Source organism: Anas platyrhynchos, chromosome 3, assembly GCF_047663525.1.
Source record: "Anas platyrhynchos isolate ZD024472 breed Pekin duck chromosome 3, IASCAAS_PekinDuck_T2T, whole genome shotgun sequence".
NCBI classification, from domain to species: domain Eukaryota; kingdom Metazoa; phylum Chordata; class Aves; order Anseriformes; family Anatidae; genus Anas; species Anas platyrhynchos.
In genome coordinates this window covers 67,048,516-67,071,137 of record NC_092589.1, presented here as the reverse complement: position 1 = coordinate 67,071,137, position 22,622 = coordinate 67,048,516, and the positions used below count along the sequence as shown (strand labels likewise).

At 36.9% G+C, this 22,622-nt stretch overlaps 1 protein-coding gene across 1 annotated transcript in view; it reads left to right on the top strand.

Moving 5' to 3' along the window:
• The window catches only part of CLVS2 (clavesin 2), a 55,742-nt gene extending 40,164 nt beyond the window's left edge, over nt 1–15,578 (top strand). The window contains exons 3-5 of the mRNA XM_005017362.6: nt 1,647–1,757; nt 4,858–5,078; nt 9,742–15,578. Of these exons, the coding sequence (XP_005017419.1) occupies nt 1,647–1,757; nt 4,858–5,078; nt 9,742–9,829 (420 nt within the window). The 3' untranslated portion in view covers nt 9,830–15,578. The remainder of the gene's footprint in view (nt 1–1,646; nt 1,758–4,857; nt 5,079–9,741) is intronic.
• The last annotated feature ends 7,044 nt before the right edge of the window (nt 15,579–22,622 follow it).

Genomic DNA, 22,622 nt, shown 5'->3' with positions numbered 1-22,622 from the left:
GGAAAAAAGACAATACTGTATTAATCAAGGAGATTGAGATTTTGGAAAACTAGTTTTGTATAGGTGTGTCTGCATGTGTCAGTGCTATGCAAGGCACATGCACATGTACAAGACAATTATGTCCTTATTCTTATTCTGCCATTTTCCATCATGTCATGTTACTTCTGTATGGATAAGACTCCCTGAGTTAGGAATGCCTGCTGTACTTTTGAAAAGAGCAAATGGCCTCTTTAGGCTTCGTTATTGCTGCAGCTCTGTACACACTTGCAGAACTAAGGAGGTTTCTTGACACATGCACTTTTCAAAGTATATTACTGTCTGGAAACATTTCATTAAAGATTTCCTTCCTGCAGTTCCTGCCTTTCTCATTTGAGAGGTCTTGGTTGATATATGCTTATGTGCTTATGATTTTTTTTCCTTTTTTTTTGTTTTTGTTTTTGTTTTTGTTGGGCAGTTTGGCTTCAAATGACACTTTGTGTGTTATGTCTACACTGTTGGATGCTTCTACATGGCCTGCTGTCTTGTCTCCAGAGGAGAAAAAAATATACCTGTTTGCTCAGAGGGTCCTGTCTAACCATTTGATCTCCTCCTTCTGAGCCTCTGATCCCACTGACACAGGCCTGAATCTGCCATTATTGCAGCCACACAAAAGAAGTCATAGCTGGCAAGCGTGTCCTTGTCTGTACCTGTATTGTCAAGCCAGATAGACGAATTGCTGCTGCTGTGAGAAAATTTGGTTTTGATCTAAGTGACTGCCGTTGTTGACTTGTCTGGAACACCTGTTGAATAGGGTTCAAATAGAAGCCATTCATTTCATAAATCTGTATACCCAACAATAAGGGGATTGGCATCAATTAGATACCTGTAAATCTAGGCAACATGGGAGACAACAGCAGCTTTTTGCATTGTTTGAGCATATGATCAATCAAGCGAAACCAAATTGAGGTAAAGAATTTGGCTATTGCCAAATAGTATTCAAGGACGGAGAGGATGTCCCCTTCAAACTGACAAGCCCTTTGGCATATTCTTTTCACTTGGAAGTTGAAAATGCTGATCAAAATCTTTCTGAGGGAGTTATCTACCCCTTGTGTTCAGTAAGAAAAAAAAAAGTTATTGCTTCAACACAGATATTCTGTCCTTAAATTTAAGCTCCCAGGCCTCTCACAATGTAAGAAGAATTACAGTCATGGATATTGCACAACAGTTTGTGCACAATATCTAATGCATTCTCAGTTTCATGAAATATAAATAATATTGGAGACACTTTGGTAGTTTAGATTTACATCTGCTTTCTTAAGGTGGAAATGAGGGACATTTCCAGTGCTCATTAGTGACACTGGAAGAGATAAATGAATACAGTGAATAAAATTCCATAGAAGTGGGAAGGAGAAAAATATATTGTATAGATGGATTATGGAAAAATCATAGATGTTTTAAACATTTCTGGAGTTTTTTTTTTTTTTTTTTTTCCCTTGACATGGAAGGCTGGAACACTACTGAGAGGACATGGTTTTGAAGAACATTTATTCTCCTTTAAGGCTTATTATGAAAATTAAAGCATTCAGCATAACAAAAATGATTTGATGCATGTGAGACTTCTGTTATGATTTAACTTACATTGCCTGTTTTTGTTTTGTGACATACAGGACAGTTTTCCAGCTCGTTTTGGAGGAATACATTTCGTCAATCAACCATGGTATATCCATGCCCTCTACACAGTTATACGGCCCTTTTTAAAGGAGAAGACAAGAAAAAGGGTATTTTTCTGTTTAATTTTCCATTACCTGGCAATTGTAGTAAGCAGGTGTATCATGCCGTAAATTAAGTAGATATGCACAATATACCAGCTTGTTATCAGTGGAAAGTGTTTAAATGCATCTTCATTGTAAAGAGCATCCTTACCCATTTTAGAGACAAACACACATTTATCCTTCAAGGACACAGTCAAGCTGTGTACTTAAATGTATTTTTACACACAAGCATATACTTTCTCCTGGGCTATATAAAAATACTGTCAACATTTTAATTTTTATAAGAAAGTAATTGCAATAAAAATTAAAATTATTCATGTTTTTATTTTATGACAGAGTTAGTGAGTACCAAGTCCTTTCCTACTGATTTCCTTGACATTAGCATGAACTAAAAACCACAGCTGGTACATAGGAGCTTGTACATAGTGACCTGAATGAAAAGCAATAAAAGGAAATACGTGTGCATGCATGAGCATTAGCAGTCTTTCAGATGTTGCTTACTTTGCAGCATTTGCATCAGTGCAATTAAATTAGAGGTTGGTGGTAATAACACATAGAAAGTTAGTTATTATTTCAGAAACAGGAAATTTGTCATCCAGGAAAACACAATCAATGTTGCATACAAAGCCACTGAAAAGAATATGATGATTTTTGTTTTTGTTTTTTTTTTTTTTTTATGGGGTCAGCTCTCTAAGGAACTCTATTTTCTTTCCTCAAACACAGACTACATGGCCACAATAATTCTTGGTGTTTAGCTGCTTTTTGCTGACAGATTATGCTTGAGAGGTCTCTGGCATTTTGAACTATAGATCACAAAAGCTTTTATGTAATATCTGTTATAAATATGCAAATGAATACTCATTCTTCAGGATCCAGTTGCACTCCACCAACTACAGCTTCAACAAAGAACATTACAGTGCCAGATATGTTTGAGGCCTATTTAAGTCAAGCGCTGCATATGCATAACCAGGGAGTAAAGTAAAGCTCCTGTGTGTGTTACAAGATTAAAAGTGAGAAGGTAGTTGAATGTGAGTGCTTATCAGTTAGGTATCTACATTTTTATTAAGATGCCTGAATCTGTATTTGATATTTATAGAAAAGCTAACTTTTTACAACTGTTTTGTCAATTCTGAATCAGGTCGTTAAATACGTATTTGGAGTTCAAAATTTATTTTCAAAATGTGAAAGCTATGAAAGCTATGACCACCTCTTAAAAATAAAAGCAGCTTAAAAGAAAGAAGAGAGAAAGGAAGAGAGGAAAAGAGCTAGGAAGCAAGGAAGGAAGGAAGAAAAAGAAAGAAAGAAGGAAAGAAAGAAGGAAAGAAAGAAGGAAAGAAAGAAGGAAAGAAAGAAAAAGAAAATGAATCACAGAAAAAAAATCACACAGAATTATCTTCATAATTTTATTAGGATCTCATTATTTATATTGTATTTATCCTGAATTATTTTTGCATTTTTTGAATAAGTCTTGTAGATTTACAACTGACAATTATATTCAAATGAATGTAGTACTAGGTATGTATAAAAGTAATTGCTAAAAAGTGAAACATCCAGTTTGAATGACATGGTAAACCAAATTACTTACGCCATGAATAGTTGTTCCCTCACACAAGGATACATGCCTTTCTGAGATGGAAGAATATTACTGGGTTTGCATGTTTATATTAAGCTTCCTGTATCTGCAGTTGACTGGAAGGTGGGCTAAAATACAAGACAAGCATATATTTGGTATTTTTGTCTTTCTGCCCTTTGAATTTAACTGTGGATAAATCATTCTAGGGATACAGCCGTCTAGAGAAGTCCTTGCCATGTGAAGTGGGATGTGAATTGGTAGACACTTGATATTTCTCTGTGTAGACCCCTGCTTGCCCCATGGGGAGCAAAAGACAGAGTTATGAGGCAACATCCTACCTTGCCTTTCTGGCTACTTTTGCACTAGTAAATTAAAAGAGTGCTGGACACTGCTATTGCTGCTGTTTGATTGTACAGGCACTCGCTGGTGCCAGCTGGTGCCTTCTTACACAATGCCCGGTCCTAAAGGACCCATGCTACTCACTGGTCCTTGCCATCCTATTTGGACAGGTCCTTTTGGTAAGGACCAGTGCGCAGCATGGATGAAGTAAGCCTCTTCTAGAGATAAAAGAAATTTAACCATATGTATGTGAACTGTGCCATGACACTTTCTCCTAGTGCCTGAAGTGAATCCTGAAGTGAATCCTGGTTCATTTGCTAATCTGGTAACAACTACTGTGAGCTTTCTGTGTAGCCAAGCCCAAGAGCAGGTATTTCCTTTTAGTGGAAGTTCTGCAAGTCCTCTGAAGTGGGAGAAGGCTATTGAAATCCAGAGGTGCTTTGTTTCTAGTGCTCATCTATCACATGTTGCTGATCTCTGAGGAGAAAAGATGAGTTTAAATATAAATAGAAGTATAAATATGAGTTTACATATGCATTCTATACACACTTTATCTATATAAAATAAAGCATATTTGAAAACAATTCAGTCAATGAAAACATTGATAGACAATATTAAGTAGTGCATCAACTATTCACTTGTGGTCACAGAAATTATTTTACTGGTATTACTTACTTTATATATTGTCAAGTAAGGATGGTAGCTAGTTGTGGTATCATATAAAGGAAGAAAATCTTTTTCATTACATTGTTATTTACCTTATTTTTCATAGGACTCAAGGCCAGATGCTGAAAGTCAATACTTTCAGCAAGTCCTTAATATATAGAAAGAATGCTGATTTTATTTATTAATTTATGTACTTAATTTATGTACTTTATTAATTAATACAAAGATTAAGGAAAACACATTACAAAATGTCAGCACTCTGTCTAGTTACCTGAAATTAGTTTTTACCCTCTTTAGACTCCTTGTCTTGCAGACATTTTAAGTCACTTATGCTTAACTCAGCTAGTTTGCAAATGCAGTCTGACTGTACTTAAGGCAGAGGCATTGTGTACCTTGGTGGCCACTGCTGTTAGCCTAACACAGTCAGAATACTGAAACCATAAAATATCCTGTAATAATGCTGATGTAATTTGAACTTTGATGATTGTTGTGATACTGCTTTGTTTTTACCTGGTTATGCACATACAGATATTCCTGCATGGTAATAACCTCAACAGTCTACATCAGCTAATACATCCTGAGATCCTGCCTTCAGAGTTTGGAGGAATGTTGCCCCCCTATGACATGGGGACGTGGGCAAGAACACTGCTAGACCATGAATATGATGATGACAGTGAATGCAATGTAGACTCCTTCAATGCTCCTACAAAAGATATAGAAAAGGATCTCTCTCCTAAGTCCATGAAAAGGTGGGTTAAAGGTACCATCATCTTCTAGTATTGCCATGAGATTAACATTTGTCTTCCTCCTCTTTTATGAAGCTGTAGGTAGTTTTCTCAGCTTATTGTGTACAAGGACTTTTTTTTTTTTTTTTCCCTAAGTAGATTGCTGTTGAGTATAGCCCATAATAGGTAGTGTATACAGTACTGTTTGGAATAAGCTGATATCCCACCCCAGCTTACATCAAGTATTAGAGAGCCAATGAGACTCAGTGCAGAGGATGAGATAGGACCAGTTGTCCAGCTGGAGAGGGATGATAACTCCTGCCTTTCTCCATCTCATTTTCCAGTGCCTGATGTATGCCAGCCTGTACATACAGGCTGTATGTACAGCCAGTGTAAATGCCAGTCATTTACACTGCCTGACCTGTCCATCACAGTGACTGCACACAACATGAGAAAAAGTAATGAGGAGAACCAGGACAAAATTAGTGCCAATTGTTGCTCCCAGTTCTGGTGAACTTCCTGAATTAAGATGTTTTTCTCCTTGAGGAGATGCAGTATAATTACTCTCTGTATTTTACCATTCAAAATCAAAATATGGTGAGAGGTTAGTTACATCTACTGTAACTATGGAAGCAGAGATGTTATTCACGTGGGAGAGGTGAATGTGGTCCAGCCTTCTGGCCAGCAGAAGAGAAAGGCTAGTAGAAGAGAAAGGAAAAAGTTACAACAGGGTAAAAAAGGTTGAGTAAGGCAGCAAAAGTCAGTGTGCAGCTCATAGTGGGTAAGGGGTAAGCTTAGCAATGAATCAGAGAACATACAGGGCAGAAAACTTTATATATAAAGTCTTTCAAAGTAAGTCAAAATATGTTAACTTAAGAATTCAGTTTAAGGAGATGGTATTTCATGTAGAAAGGAGAGAGACTCTTGGAGCAGATCACAAAGGAGAAAATATTTTGAGAATCATCAGCCAGGAAAATAAGTTTGATAAGTGAATATCTCATAGATTTGGAAGGACAGTGCAGTTTGAAGGAGAGATTTTTTTTAGGAAATAAGAGGCAACAGGATATTGCTGTAGAAATAATTAAAAAACAAACAAACAACAACAAAAAAACAACCAACCAACCAAACAAAAAAACTCCACAGAACAGTGAAGTTTAAAGATTTTGTATCAAAAAATCTGTAAAACCTTGAAAATGAGAAATAGCAAGAGATTGGCTGGGAATGAACTAGGATAGGACAAAGAGAAATTAAAGAAGATTTTGAATCCATGAGAAAAAATGAAATACAAGCATTGAAGAAAATGGGAAAGTGAATAGCCTGGGAAGAGGTGGGGGGAAGTGAACAATACATTTATATATGATTTGCACAATATACAAGAATTATAAACAGTAGAGAAGCTACTGAAGGAAGACAGAAAAAATGGAATATATGAGCTAAAATGCTAAAGTCTTACCGATGCAAAAAGAATTAATGAAAGGAAAATGCCTCATCCAAGGATGCAGCAAATCCCCAGACTATTCTGGAAAAGTGTAGTAGAAAAGCAGTGGATTGACAAATTCTCCATACTTTCTTAAGAGGAGAAAGCACACATATTATTCCCATTCAACTTGTGGTTGAAAAGTCTTTCATGCAGAATTACACTTCAGTGTAAACTTCTAATCTGCAGTTTACTGCCAGATATTCTTTCAGTCTGGGTTAGCTGACACAGTAGGAGGCCTATTGCAGAAAATAAGCATGTTGAAAATTGTATCTGCATTATATTCAGATGAAATTTTCTCACCTTCTTCATATTCATTTTCAGTTAGCATATCTGCAGTGCTTGCTGAAATCTTCCTTCCAAGTTGCTGGATATAAAAGATACCAAGCAGATTTACTGTGCTAGTACCAAGTAGAAGGGAGTGGTAGTAAGATTCTGAACAGAAAGTCCCAATACTTTCTTATATTAAGTGCACAGACTGTGATAAAGTAGAAATAGAAAAGTTAAGGTATAAATAGATAAATCAATTCCATTTAAATTTAACTTGAATTTGGCATCTGAAGGATTATGTTTCTCTTGGCTTAAAACCACACTAAATGTGATACATTACTGCAGAAGAACAACATCTAAAAACCATGAATTAAATCAATGAAAAGTACTTGACTTCACAGACCAAATTTCACAAGGGTGTAGGAGGTCTCCAACGATTATCTTGTTTAATTTGGCTTGGCATTTTAGAATTATAGTTTATTGCTCTGGAACAATATCATTTTTAAACCCAGATCCTGTTAAGAGTTCATTTCTTTGTTACTCATTTCTGCCCCCATGTGAACCACTGAAGTTCTTTCAGAACTCCTTGACCTTTGGGTGAATTGGATGACCTCTGCTTGAAGGAAAGGCTGAGCATGAGGAGTGTGGTTGAGATAAAAAAGAAACCAGAAACACAGACCTCCTAGAGGAACATGTTCATGTTGTGGCACTATTGCAGCTGTCTCAGCAATCATGTATAGTCTGTGGCTTTGTCCACACAAGGCTATCACAGCTGAGGCACCAGCTGCAGCTGCAGGGATATGCATCCTGCTCTCAGCTAACTACACAGGGTCGATGTCTGTTTTGACCAACTTTGCAATGTATCGGTGTGTGGCTTTGGTTACTCACCTTTGCAATGGGACTTTGCATTACAGCTCTGTCCTACTATGATTTGTGAGAATTTATTCAGCAATGTGTTAAAGTTATTTGGGGGATGTAAATAGAAGGTACAAATATTTTGTGTGCCTTCACACATAAATTGCTGTTGAATGGAATTACAGTAAATGTTGATTTAAAATTAATTAAAATGAAAGCTATGTCTTCTTCTACAAGTTATTTGAGCTCCTGAGCTTGCAAGCCATATGATCAGGCTTTGTGCAGTTTCTTTTTCACATCTGTCTTGGAACTGGAAAGCTTGGGTACCCAGGGAATTTATGGTCAAAATTCCCTCCCTGGAAATTTGAGGCCAGGTGTATAGTTTTTGTCTCCTCTTCAGTTCCCCAGATAACTGGAAACAATGGTTACTCAGACATTGTCAGCCTAGGAGAAAGCTTTGTCTCCTGTTAGTACTCCTATTACATACAAATAGGAATTCTTTGAAATTAGCATGCTTTGCAGCATTACTTATTTTGAACTGGATTTTCCATGAGTACAGCTTCCCACCAGCAACATGTCAACCAGCTTTGCACAGTGCCTTGGGGAGACAAAATTAAAAAAAAAAAAAAAAAGTGTTCTTAATTCAGTGGTTTAGCTTTCTGCCTGATTAACTAACATTCTAGATGGGCGTTATTGTACAGTCCTAAAAATAAATAAATCATTATGTATATCACCAAAAAAAAAAAAAAAAAGTAAGATATTTAAAGCTATTTTTCTTGACTTTAGCATCAGGAAGATAATGTGATAACTGTTATTTGAAAATAACAATTGTATTGTTATTATATTTAAATTTTTGGTGTAAGGTTTGATTCAGATTTTTTTTTGTGTTTTAAAGGTTTTCTTTATAATTTTTGAGAAAAAGACAAATAATCTCTTGTTATCAGCTTCATTCATTGGTTTCAGTGGATGGTGCCAGTTTATGAGAATGGGTTACTGACTGCATTTATTCATGTTAGGAGAGATCAGAATTTGTAAAGATTTTTCTCTGTGCTGTAGCCTGGCAAATGGGCAAATCTGTAGTAGTGTTGCAGTCACAGTGTTCTTCTTCTGATCAAAAATTCATGCCTACATTGTAGTGATGTACACATACTCTAGCCATGTCAAGTCCTTTTTATAGAAAAGAAGAGATATACACATTTCTAGTGTTAGACTCATTTTACTTTAAAAGAAACATCTAACAAAGGTCCCTTTTACTGTACCCTAGAAGTGCCTATTTTTTGACAAGCTGTGACATATGTGATGTGAAACCCATTCTTACCACTTCAGATTTTGTTTCTAATGGAGTATTTTGATTTTGCTGGAGGCTGAGATTTCCTCTTTCTCTCTCACACATGGCTGTTGAAGAATATCAGTACCAGTGTTATTCTTCTGTGCTGAATCAGAGAATTTGGAGAAAGCTTACAATCACCATTGAACTAGCCCTTTTGCCATCCTTCTCTGCTGTGTTTAGCTGAGCTGACAAGTGAGTTTGACAGATGTGTCCACTGCTCCAGAAATCCTGCTGGCCATGGCAGAGTTCCCCAGGGTTGTCTTAGGCATATACACTGTTGCATTTAAGGGCCTTTTGGAAAAGGAGCAAATATGCTTCCAGCTAACTAATTCCGTGCCACTAATTGCAGCATGCCATTTTCCATCTGGGTGGCTGAATTACACCTTCTTTATGAGCCCACTGCCATATAGCCTTCTGGTAGAGAGGGTTAGTGCTTCCATCAGTACAAAAGACTGCTTAGTTTGCCCTCTATCATGTGCTAAGAATGTGCTCTTCTTCAATGCTTCACAGGAGAAAAGAGGAACTGTTTTTTCTGCCTTTTACTCCTATTTCCACAAAACAGCACAGAGTCCTTTAAAGTCATGCAATCACTTCTTGAATGTATTTTCTGACTATTTGTGATGATCAGATGCCCAGAGTACCTGTATCATCATTTTTAAGCTCTGGCAGAAATGAAACTAAACAAACGAGAGCTGAGATTTACCCTCATTTGTCTTCATCTAGAAATGTTAAATAAGTGTGTTATCCTCCTGCAGGTCTCAGTCGGTGGTGGATCCTGGGGTGCTAAAACGCATGGATAAGAATGAGGAAGAAAACATGCAGCCTTTGCTTTCCCTTGACTAACAGTTCCTGAGCATCGGGCATGAACTGAGGTGGAAGGCATTGCCTCTCAGCAACAAGCAAACCATCAGGAAGGAGTGTACCAGCTGGAATCCTATTTACTCACATTAATGTAGCATAATGGAAATGGGCAGAAGGCTTTACTATTCTGCCTGAATTCTGGATGCCCTGGGGTGAAAAGGAAGAGGAGAAAGAAGGAAAATAAAATAAAAGGAAATAGAATAAAATAATAATAATAAAAAAGGAATCAATAATTTATTCTGTAAGTGCCAACTTGTTTGTAAATACGATATAATCCTCCACTTTGACTTTGTAAGTTATGGTAAGGAAATGTGATGGAAATAAATGACTATTAATTATATCATTGAAGTACACCATACAAAAGAGAAGAAAATGTGTGCACACACATGCGTGTATACACATAGAGAAACACATACTGGACAAGGAAAAATATCAAAGCCAATTAAATGTTGTCCTTCTTGTAGGAAGCCATACTGCAGCTAACATATTGACTGCTGTTTTGTTCTCTCTCTGCAATGTTCATGTAGTGTGCAAAGATAAAGAAGGAATATAAGAACTTGGAGATGCTGTAACCAGTTGAGTATTTCCTCAATGTAGGAATTTATTTCCAACTAACATTGTGGCTTAGGATTGTGATTTAACATAAATCATGTAGCATTGTGAAAAAGATAACAGATGAGCTGGAACCAACTCTTTGACAGCTTTGTTGTTTGGCTATACGAGTCTGTGAGGTTTTTTTCCTTAACTATTTTGTTTACAGTTTGCAAGTAACTTGGCTTGTTACCCTAATCTGGGTGTTGTAATATGGGCCATAAAAGAGTTCTCTTGCATTTTGGATGCATGTCAAGAATTTTTCCAGAATTCAGTTCTCCCTTGGAATGAGAAAGTAGTGTAAGAACCATTATCTGAAAGTAAAGCTTGACAGCAGAGCTTAAACGTTAAGCACTGAATCCTGTGCACTGGGAGACTTGGATACATATATATATATTTTTACCAATCTCTGACAAACTTATAAGGTTACATTGTTAGACAAGTATATTTCACTGAAGGTTTATACAGGAAATCATACCTATTCAATGTACTTAGATATATTATAGATTGTATATTGAGATGATGTCATGAATAATATAATACAACTTTCCATAGAGCAATGGCATTCCACTCAAAACAATATGAATAAGTTGTAGTCAAACATCTCAGCCTATGTTTCTGGGGCACTTTTGTTTTGGTTATAGTGTAAATGTATATATTGAACATGTGCCATAATAGAAAAATACATTTTACCTCAAAAAGGCAACAGTTTTTTCTAGGGATTAAGTCAGCTGAAATGCAGGGGCTGTGTCATCTTTTTTGTGTGCTGATGTGTGTGCAATCTATTGTATCCTGAGACAAGAATACATCCTTTAAAATAGCCATGCATTTCTTATTAGGACTTAGCTTTGCAATCAGAATGAGAAGGCACAGGATACTCACCAAAACATCTGAATAATTAGAGATATAGAAACAGCATGATCTGGACAATGCAGGGACTAGTTGAGAATATGCTCAACAGTTGACCACAATGGAGGAAATAGCTCATAGCTACCGGCCTCTGAAACTCTGTGGTTTAAAGAGTTTCTTCTATTACTTCATTGATCATTGAAGTTTTAATGTTGCTGGTTGTAGGTCACCTTTTCCTTCCCAGGGTGATTACAGATGTAAGAATAAGTAGGCTGTAAAGAGTTAAGAGAGTGCAGAGAGTGAAATCTTGGAAATGTGTCATCCCAGAATTTAGCTGTAACTCCTGTGGTGGCAACTTTGGTGTTCCTCAGTGCTGAGACAAGCCAGTCTCTTCCAGCATTAACCTTGATTAGCTCAGGCAGCATGCAGATAAACCTCTTGTCCTTGAAACATTGCTAAGTAGAGTATGCCCCAACATGAAATCATATTCCAGAATCTTGTCATCACCTTTCCATTCTCTTGTTTCTGTTTTCATGATGCATATTATGAAATGCAAAGGGAAAAGATACGTAGCCTGAACTGGAGAAGTGTTTGTCAGAGACAATTCCAGAAGGTGTACATGGGAACTGTAGGTGCCTACATTTTTGCAGTTCATCCTACAAGTTTTCAGTAGTAAAAACTTTTGTATTAGTACTTCTGTGCTTTTAGGGGCTTGAAAGACCAATGATTTCTTATCAGCAATTTTATTCAGTTCTGTTTTTCATGAATCTTGTAACATCATGTTGTATAGGTAAGATACAAATCTAGGGTTTATGTAAGTGCCATAGTTGAACGTATGTTATACATACCCATGCTTATGGCTAGTAGAACTGTGTATTGCCATAGATCTGGTTCTTAAATCCTTGTCAGATAAAACTGTAACATCAATAGAAATTTTCTCCTTTAAGGGCTTCAGGTTTTAGTGTTCCACATTTATGCAAACTTTGTCAATGTTGATCAAAATCTTAATGGATGCTTTTGTATACATGAGCCAAACCTTGGTGTAAACCAGCACAATGCTGACTGCAGAGTACACTGGCTGTCTGGTCAGAAAATGCCTCTTAAATCCTGATGGAGTATCTTTGTAGGAAAATATACCTGCTCAATTGTATGAAGCTTCTGCACACCAACTGATAAATTTGTTTTGTTTGTGAATCCTTTACTTATGAATTTATCTGTAATTTATGTAATGTTTTCTGGTGCCTGAGTTCAGCTTGCAGTAATGAGTATTAATATATTATTTTCAGATAGCGAAAGTAGGATATACTAGAAATTTGCTTAACTGGGTCGTCATCTTTCACCAAGAACAAAAGTACTTTTTCAGTAAGATCCTCACTGTTAAAGAGTTGGGATAGAGGTCTTCTTGGCTGCAGTTTTCATTTCACTGAAACAAATTCTTGCAGTGGTAACTGCAGTTGTGATAGTGGATGAGAATCTGAAAATTAATAAGAAAAATAATTATCCTTCACATGTTCTCAGTATTCTTTGAAGACATTTCTCTTTTAGAGAAATTTTTCTCATTAGAGTACATAATGGGTTTCCTCCTTTCCCTTGCTTCTTGTAGAAAATCATTATACGTAGGTCAATTTTTAATAGCCGAAATTTGGACTGAAAACTTTTTCCAATCTTTATTATTGTAGGAGTTGATGTTGAATTTTATAGCAGAATTGAAGTGCTAAAAATAGAATTCAGATGCTTGGGAAGGTCATTTCTATTTCTTACCTTTGATGTATATTGGGTAGAATAAATCTTGTTGTGCTTATGCATGCTGATATGCATATCAAAAAAATAATACTGCAGTATGAGGAACTTAGTGGAAAGACTTGATACACCTGTCCAAGCAGCTAAGTAAAATAAATAAATAAATAAATAAGCAAACAAATAAATAAATAAAGGACAGGAAAAGTGTAAAATAGTTTTATGCCTTTGGTAAGATCCCCAAATGTTCCCCTAAACAGTATTTCTTCCATGAAAGACTTGGATGAAAATATATGGAGGAGTCATGGAAATTTTCATGCTCAAAGACTTGGTCCTGTAATCACAGATGTACAAGTCTATTGGCTTTATAAAGACAGGTAATCAGTCACTCTAAGCTCCAATAAACATGCAGGCTCCCAATAGTTATTAAATGTAAAATAGCTTTAAGATGTCTTTACAGAAGTGTAAATTTATTGTATAGCATATTTAAAAAGATGTTTTGCACTCTGCAAACATATTATGCCTAGACACAAAGGATATTTACAGAGGTGTACATAAGGAAAACACAAAATTAAAGAAAATAGGAGTAGAAGGTACCTCAGGAAGTCAGCTGCATTGATGCGTGGAAGAGCAGTTTTGCTTCAGTTGTGTCTCTCTTAAGGAATTATTTTTACTCAGTACGTTACATAGAATGTTCTTTGTATCATTTAAACAAATCACAGCAAAGCCTAAGCACAATACCTGATAAAATTGTAATTTGAGAGTATTTTGTTAATGTCTTTTATGATTTACCTGCTCTCTTTGGGAAATGAAAAAGTACTCTTGCCAAGAGTAATAATTCTACCATTTAGAATTATCTGGGAAACATTTTGCAATAAGCTCTGGTCATGTCCCTGTTATTATCCTTTTTCTGTTATTATCAATGTAATTGTCCAGATTTTTGAAAAAGTCATGTTTGGAAGAGCGTGCAAGAGAGAAAATTCAAAATAAGGCTTCAGAATTTTGTTTAGAATATTAAAATATTATTTGGGGCTGGGATGATAATCTTTATTTGCCTCTGGGGAAAGTACTTTTGAACTATCAACAACATTGGGTACTGGGACAAATATGTAAGCTGAGTGTCAGTGCAAAACAAAACAAAACAAAACAAAAAACAAGGGAAAAGCTCTCAAAGGATTGTACCAAAAAATCACATGATTGGCTGTGTAATGTCATTTTAATGAAAGGTATGAATGCAATTTAATGAAAGGTATTTTGTGAGTAGCTTTAGAGCATGGACTTGTGGTGCTGCGAATAGTACTTTCATCCACAAAGTTCAAAGTTTTCTTGGTTTCACATTATGAAATCAAGAAAATAATAGTTATCCCATTTCTCAGGTAGCAAAATAGAAACACAGCCACTTAGATATATTCAAATCTCAATAGAAGACATTTGTGTTAAGTTTATGTATGGCAAAAGTGACACTTTGATCACTCAGACTAGTTTGAACTCAAAGAGAGAAAATATCTTGTATGAAAACAATGTCTGGCTGCTGATTCAGTCATGACTAGTTTCCTTAGAAAAACCCTAAATATTATAGCTTGAGCCCTTTACAAAATAGAGATGGTCTGTTTGAGCTATATCCTATTGTACATGCCTTTTGCTGAGGAATTGGTAAAAAGGGTATGTCCCCAAAATGCAATGCCTTTGTTCTCCATGTAAGTGATGGAAAAAATATAAATTAATTCTGAAGACCTGATCCCGAAGACTTCACATCCTGGTTGCCTGACAGAGAATTCTGAACTTGGCAAGGGACGATCTCCTCTTAAGGGCCTTGAAACATATTTATGTCCTATTAATTATACAGGGAACGTTGGCATTTAATTTAAAGGCATCCTGAAATGACCTCAAAAGTGCAGGCTAGGTAAGTAGGACCCCACATCCTGTATGCCTTGTAACCTTCAATGATGCTGTGTCAAGGGTCTGTATTTAGCATATTAACCTGGAAATATCCTTTAGTCTGTATTTCAACTTTCAGTTGTGTGGGAATTTTTTCATATCAGATTTTGAGATCTTGATTTATTTCCTTCATATGGGTCTGTATCTGCAAAAAAATGACATTGACCCCTGTTGGAACGCACAACTTGCAATATGATTTTGCTGTTAAAAAATAACAACTCGAGGTATGCTGGGCATTGGTGCAGTTGAGACATAGGTCAAAAGCTCCCACTTCTTTGTCATTCATTCTCCAGTGTTTTGTGTGTATATACTGTTTTGATTGATAGCAGGTATACCAAACTCATATGATATGAGTTAAAAATAATAAAAAAAAATTTCTGCAGTGAGTTCAAAACCCGAGTTGGTGCTATTGCTGTGGAATTCAACTGGAAAGGAAATATTGTGTATAAGCAAAACAGAAGGAACAAGGGAAGATGTTAATGCTTCCTTATGGCACATTGTTTATGTTAAAACATGGCCAAAGTATTTGTCTACCAAACTCTGGTCAGTCAGCTCTTTTGTTTCAGAATCAGTCACACACAACAAATTCTCTCTAATAAAGGTGTTACAAAACTTTTATTTGCTGTTAGCAGAGAGTTCACTACCACAGCATTGACATTATCTGAACAGCAGACAAATGGTGGGGGTTAATTAGGATTTGTATTTGATATGGAAATGTTGCTCTGATTCCTTAAGAGGCTGCTGTGTCATCAGCAATGCACAGCAGTGCCTGAAGGCAAACATCTCAAGTTGTGTCCCTTGGTTAATAAAAATTTAAGGGGAGAAAAAAGCAAAGGGAGAAATAATAGGAAAAAAAAAAAAAAAAAAGGTAAAACACATTAATTAAAAAGAGAAGCTGGCCTGCACTGGAAAGTCAGATGAATGGCAAAAATGATGCAAGGCAATTTGTATGAACACAGAAGAGAATCTGTGTTCATCTTGTGTCCACCATCTACATTACGAGCAGTGTTAACATTTTTCACACTGTTTCACTTGTATGGTCACAATGGACTTTTCTGAATCTTTAGAAGATGCTTTGAATTACTGTGTGAAATCACAGGTAGAGTGGCTGAGCTTGTGAACATGGCTTAATGGATCAGTGCATGCCACCAGATCCTCACCTAGAGATGGGCCCTGGGCAGTCTCAGACTTGGTCACCTGGAGAAATACACAAACTGCAGTGTCCTGCCTGGCTGAAGAAAGCATGCAGGGAGAGAAGGAAAGGAGCCACATGCCCATATGGAAAAGTGGGAGGCCTGTGGAAGAAAGGACGATGGGTAGACGGAGTGAACAGATCAGTCAATGCAACATAATGGGGAAGGAGGCTTTCACTTGCTCTGCAATTAATTTTAAAAAGGCCTTAAAAAGCTCAACAGCGCATCTGTCATCAGAAGAGAGAGAACTTCTTTCTCTCTTTCCAACACAAAGTTGGTTTTGATGCATTTAAACCTCATGTGTATGCTAGGCCTGAATTGTCTCTGCTGTTGTCGTTTTCACGGAGGGTGTTGGGATGTGAGTATCACATACATGTAACATGCAGGAAAAGCAAAACTCATATTCATAAACCTGTCCAGAGGAAGAGAAGGAAGAGACATGCTCAACAGGTTCCTGCTGTGGAGGTAATGTCACTGGAGAACTCAGCACTTGTTTGGATTAAAGTCTGTCTTGTCCTGACATCCACATCTGCACCTCCTCTGTGCAGAAAGCTGTGAGTGTTTTAAGTGGTGTGGGGACCCCTCAAATGCACCTCGGTGTCTTGTGCTATTTATGCAGCCTTCAAGCTGTGGCTGGTGATGTGTTCTGTGTCTTTAAACAGGTTTGCTGGTGATGTTAATAGTAGCCATTAGTCACCAAGAGTGGAGATGATTTAAAGAAAACTGACAATTACAAGCATTCCACTTAAATCTAAAAATACTAAATTGGTGATTACGACAAGTAATGCCTAAGATTATAATAACATAAAGGGGTTTCAGGGTTTGGTTGCACTGTATCATTGACAAGACATATTGCTTGATCACTTTCCCTGAAATATGTTTTTGCCTGAGGTTATACAGGACGTACATCCTGTATATACATCCTGTATATACATACAGGATATACAGGATATGAGGATATACATCTTTCATGCATCAGTGGCTGAAGAAACTAAATAATAGAAATTGTGATTCTAAAACTGTAAATATATTCTGAGGGGTAGATGCAGAATACCTGACAGTTTTAAAAAATGTTTTGCAGGTAACTATCTTTCAACTTGACAATACTGTCACTTTAAAATCAGTTGGCTCTATCTTTTTCATCCTATGGACTCTTGTGTGAAATGCATCCTGCAAACCTTTCCCAGATTTGCATCCAGTCTTCTCTTACCCCCTTGCATTGCAGAACGTTCTGTTTTCTGTACATATTTTATTCTGTGAATAACTGGAGAAAACTATAACAGACTAACAAACAAAAAATGCAACAAACAAAACACTAATGATCTGCAGACTGGAGCTTGAGAATTTCTGTTTAAAGTATTTCCCTTACAGAAATCCCTGGTAACGGAGTGAAATGGGAAAGGAGAGCAGTGGCTGACCTCCCCTTATAGAAATACAAAAAAAGATTCTGACTAGAAGTCCACAAAAGTCTAGATAGACAATCACCTGAGACAGCTCTTGCGATTTAAGATGTTGCCTTTCTGAGACTGCTAATTATCACTCTTCAGCTGGGGATCACTGCCCCAACATGTTAGCAGCAGTAGATTATGGAAGTACTCCTGTTCCAATGAATGCTGTACACAGCTCACACTGACTGTTGGTTCTCCTCTCATCCACATATAAAATATTCATATAATCATTAAAACAACTCTGTTATGAGAATGGTGATTAACAGCTAGTCATGGCAACATCTGAAACTGCAGTAGCTAGATTGCCTATCTGTGCTTTAGGGCTCTCATGATCTGTAGTACTTGTGTAACAGCAACCACCGAATAATTTTTTTTTTTTTTGCATGCAACAATCGACTTTGGAGCCTTACAGAAAACCCTATAACACCGTATCAAGAATTGAAAAATTACAGAAGTAGTTTTGAAACAGCTCTTGTGTCCTCAGGATTAGTTTTGTTTGTTCATTTTTAATTTATTATTATTAGGACTCAGGGGGTCTGAGATCTGTAAAGCCAGGATGAGTCTATCAATCACGTTCTCTCTATGTATATTTTCAATAAGTATTCTCTTTTCAAAACTTGTTGTCAGTTTGAATTTCATTATTGCACCTATTAAGATTGTTAATTTTGGTTTGTTGTGTTCCAACATGAAATCAGAAGATTAAGCAACTTTGTGAAATATGTCACTCTTTATATTGTATATTTAAATATCATAAGTTCTCTGTGATCAATGGGCTGCTTTGGAGAGTACTACTACAATCATTGTTGGATACTGAGGATGGCATTGGATGACATTCTGTTAAATAAAATATGACCAAATGAAAATTAAAATACATATATATTTTTGTGTTTGTACATGGGAGTGTTTGTCTAGCTTGCTAGCACTAAACTAATTGAATTGATTGGTAAATCAGCATGTACATTTTTTCCCCATTATTCATTTCATTTCATTTCTGGTAACTATCTCTTTCTAGCCTACCATCTCTTTTTGCCCTATAGTAAAATTTAGAGAGCTAACATATTGCACCTTTACAATGATATTGTGGATGGTACCTTTTGGAAGCCTGCAGGTCATGAATGCCCTCTCAGATGAAGCTCATGAAGAGGAATAGTAAAAGAAAAGCTTATTTTTTCCTCAAAGATTCTTCCTTCTCTTCTGTCTCTAACATCTGTGCTGTGTAATCTAGCATGGTTTTCATGATCATTGAGATCATTGACTTGACTTTTGATATTGCACCAGGAAGAATTGGTATTAGCTCCAAATAGAGCTAATTCTTTTTTCAGGTTAATGTTCTCAAGAAAGAGTAACCAGAGCAGGACAGCACAGACTATGTGAAGTTGAAGCAGTGCCAGTTGAGCAGCCATATTTCATTCTAGATTTCATTTTCCTTACGAGTGGGAAAGACCATAAATAATAGTTGTGTGTCTATGTGCTTCTCCACTGTTCTTTCTGTGCCATTCCTCACTTCAGGCATAAAGACACATTTTCTGTACATTTTTGATATCTTTAGTGTAGAAATATTTTTATAAAAATTGTGCTGATGTAACTTTCTATTTCATACACAATCTCAGCTATATACTAAGAAACATCCCTTACACAAATTCTACAAGGTATAACTTCCCAAGAAGAAGTACAGATTTCCTGATTACTTTGCTGAAAAAATATCCACAGTGTCTTATCTACGTGGGAATGTAATCCTTCAGTTCCTGGGCAACGTGAAGTATACGGTATAGAAGCCGTTGCTGCACAAGGGTTCATTTCATCATTACAACTGTAACAAGACAGATCTCAATATATCTCTCTGCTCCCTTTGAAATCACTTGCTCACTATCTCACTTGCTCACTCACTCACCTCCCTCATACTGAGCAAACTTACAGCTCCTGTAAGCTGGTGTGGCTTTATGCAATACCTCCCTCAGTACAGCACTTCAAGTTACAGCCACTATTGATTTGTATGTTTCTAGGCTGCTTTGCCCTGAAAACAAAGCGACTCCACAGTGTGTATGCAAGTGTGTGTGTGTACATGTATGTCTGCTTGTCTACTCTGATCTCCTGTTTTGGAGCCGTATTACCAGTTTCAGTTATTTTTTGGGAAAAAGACAAAGGCCTCAAAGCTGGCACGTGACAGCACAGAGTGACATGCCCAATTAGCCCAGCCCTGCTGTGGGAGCTGCCTGAAGCATCCTGCAGCTTGTGTGCAACTGTGGCACCTTTGTTTCCTACCAGAGATGACCAGGCTGTGGTCTGGAGGATGGGGGAAGCCTTGCATTTGGCCTGAGGGAACTGGGTTGCAATGGGCACCTACAGTAGGGCAACAGGGATAGTTTAAATGTATGGTACCATCAAAACAGGTGGGTGGGCAGAGGAAGTGATGCTACTATCTCCTCTAATGGCAAGCACAGCAAGCCCTTGCTGTCAGACACCAGTGTTTCTATATGGGCAGGAGGTTGTACAAATCTTCCAGCCACAGGCAGAGTGTCAGTGTTGCTCCCACCTCCATAGAAACATGGTGTATCAAAGACTCATCTGGAGGATTAATTACTGATCATGCGACCTCAACTTTGGTGCAGGTTACAAGAGCACTGTAATGGTGTAGGATTCAGGAATGGCTAGTGAAACCGGGAGCAGTGCTATTAATTTCAATAGTACTGGTGGTGTTTGAACAACTCTGCATGCTTGTATTATGTGCAATAGACACAAGTAAATGTTCACAAAGCTGAATGTTCTTTATGCCAGTAGAAAATAAAGTATTTTGCCTCATTGCTTACATGTGTCTTGACAGGGCTGGTTTCATTCTCACAAGTTGAGTAGCGGGAAAAAAAGAACATTTGGCCTTCTCGACATGTACAGATGGTTGGCTGGTCAAAAGCACTTCCAGCACCTGAACCCTGACTGACAGAGCGTTCCTTCCCCTCTGGATAGATTACCAGGCTGTCAAGAAATTGTTCTGCCCTTCATCCATCAATTTAACTGTTTAAGACTCTGGAGATTAACAACTGAGAAAGTGTATATGCATCAAAAATATGTCACGCTTATCAAAATGGAGATAATATTTTAAGAACTACCATTCTCTTCTATTCATATCTGCAACTTTTTTTGATTTTTTCTTTTAGTGAAAAATTTAACACCTTGTCTCCTACCAAGTTAAGAAAAAATTAACTAATTATCTTTATTAAAATTTTATTTCCAGCAGTGGTAATGTTAGAGGATACAATTAGTCATATGATTTGGTAGCAATATTTTTCATTTCAATCTCTTGAAACAAAATATATTTTGTTAGCAGATGTCATTTCTTGTTCATAAAGCAACAAATTAGAAGTCAGAATGACAGTACCATATTCAGTCCTCACAATCACTGCAGAAAGCCTCACCCTGATGAAGAAGCTGGGGTTTAAATACTGATCTTACTAAGAAAAAAAAAACATCAAATTTTTATTTTATTTTGATGTATAAACTGAAAAATTGTAAAATTTGAATATGAAATATGAAGCATTTTATTAAGCTTCTAAATAGATACTGCTGGAAAATGATAACAAGTTCAAAAATTTTCCAGTGATTTTATTTTTTTAATGCATATCAACTTTTACAGTTCAGACCAAGTTATGAACAAATGAGAAAATAACCTGAAATATTAAATTGATCGGCATAAAATATAAAGCACAGCTGTGCATCAGACTATCAAATGTAGCAAACTAAAATATTCTATCTATTAAGGCTTTACATTATTATTAGATTCTATTAATACTTATATAGTAAAGACCTCATGGAGAAATAAATCATCTTGTTTGCAGAAAACAAAAACAGAAAAGGAACAAGGGCAGGCATATCATATTCTGTGCTGATCTCTTGTTGATTTTTGATTTATTCCTCATACATATGACTTTATTTTCTTTGAAAAATTGTAGCCATGGATATTAGCCCATTCAGTATATCAGGATAATCTCATTTGGAACTTGCATATTCCTCCATACACAAGCATTCTGTAATAGTGTCTTACAGTATGACAGTATCATTACATCCAAGCTATTTCAAAGTATTTATGGACTAAACCTGATCATGAAATAAAGCTGCAGCACAGAAGAGAGGGTTTGGTAAAAAACATTGAAAGAGCCCTGGCTGGTACATAGTTTCTCCAAGATGTATGGTCTGCAGTTACCTTAGAGCATGATGTTCTTCAAATCCCAAGTGAAGAAAGCAGAAAATGAATATATCCACTAGAAATATATGTAAATCTGATAACTTAATAAGCAACCTTGTTATGAAAAAGTGGCTTTAGCCTACTGTTGAGTTCTCACTATGAGAAAACTGTCACAATGTAAGCCTTTGGTAAAATGCAGAGGCAACTGCAGCACAATGTAGATTGATTAAAATTCAGGCACTAACTGAGATTAGCCTCGTTAGGAATCCTTTGAATAACCATTGTGCTTTAACCTCAGCAAGTAGCTCAGCCCCACACAGCTGCTCACTCACTCTCCCAGGTGAGATGGGGGAGAGAATCAGAAAGGTAAAAGTGCAAGAACTCATAGGGAGATAAAGACAGTTTTAAAGATAAAGACAAGCCAAGCAAGAGCAAAGCAAAGAATCCATTCTCTGCTTCCCATCATCAGGCAAGTGTTCAGCCACTTACAGAAAAGCAGGGCTCATCATGTGTAATGGTTTAACAGGAAGAAAAGTGCCATCACTGTGAGTGTTCCTCCCCCATACACCTTTCCCCCAGCTGCTGTTGCTGAGCACAGCACCACATGGTCTGGGACATCACTTTGGGCAGCCTGGGCCAGCTGTCCTGGCCTTGTCCCCTCCCAGCTCCTAGGGCACCCCAGCCTCGTCTCTAGCAGGGCAGCACCAGGAGCAGGAAAGGCCTTGGCTCTGTGCGAGCAAGGACTGAAATATTCCTCTGTTATCACCCCTATTTTCATCCCAAATCCAAAACCAGCATCATGTGAGCATCTACAAATAAAATTAACCCTGTCCCAGCCAAAA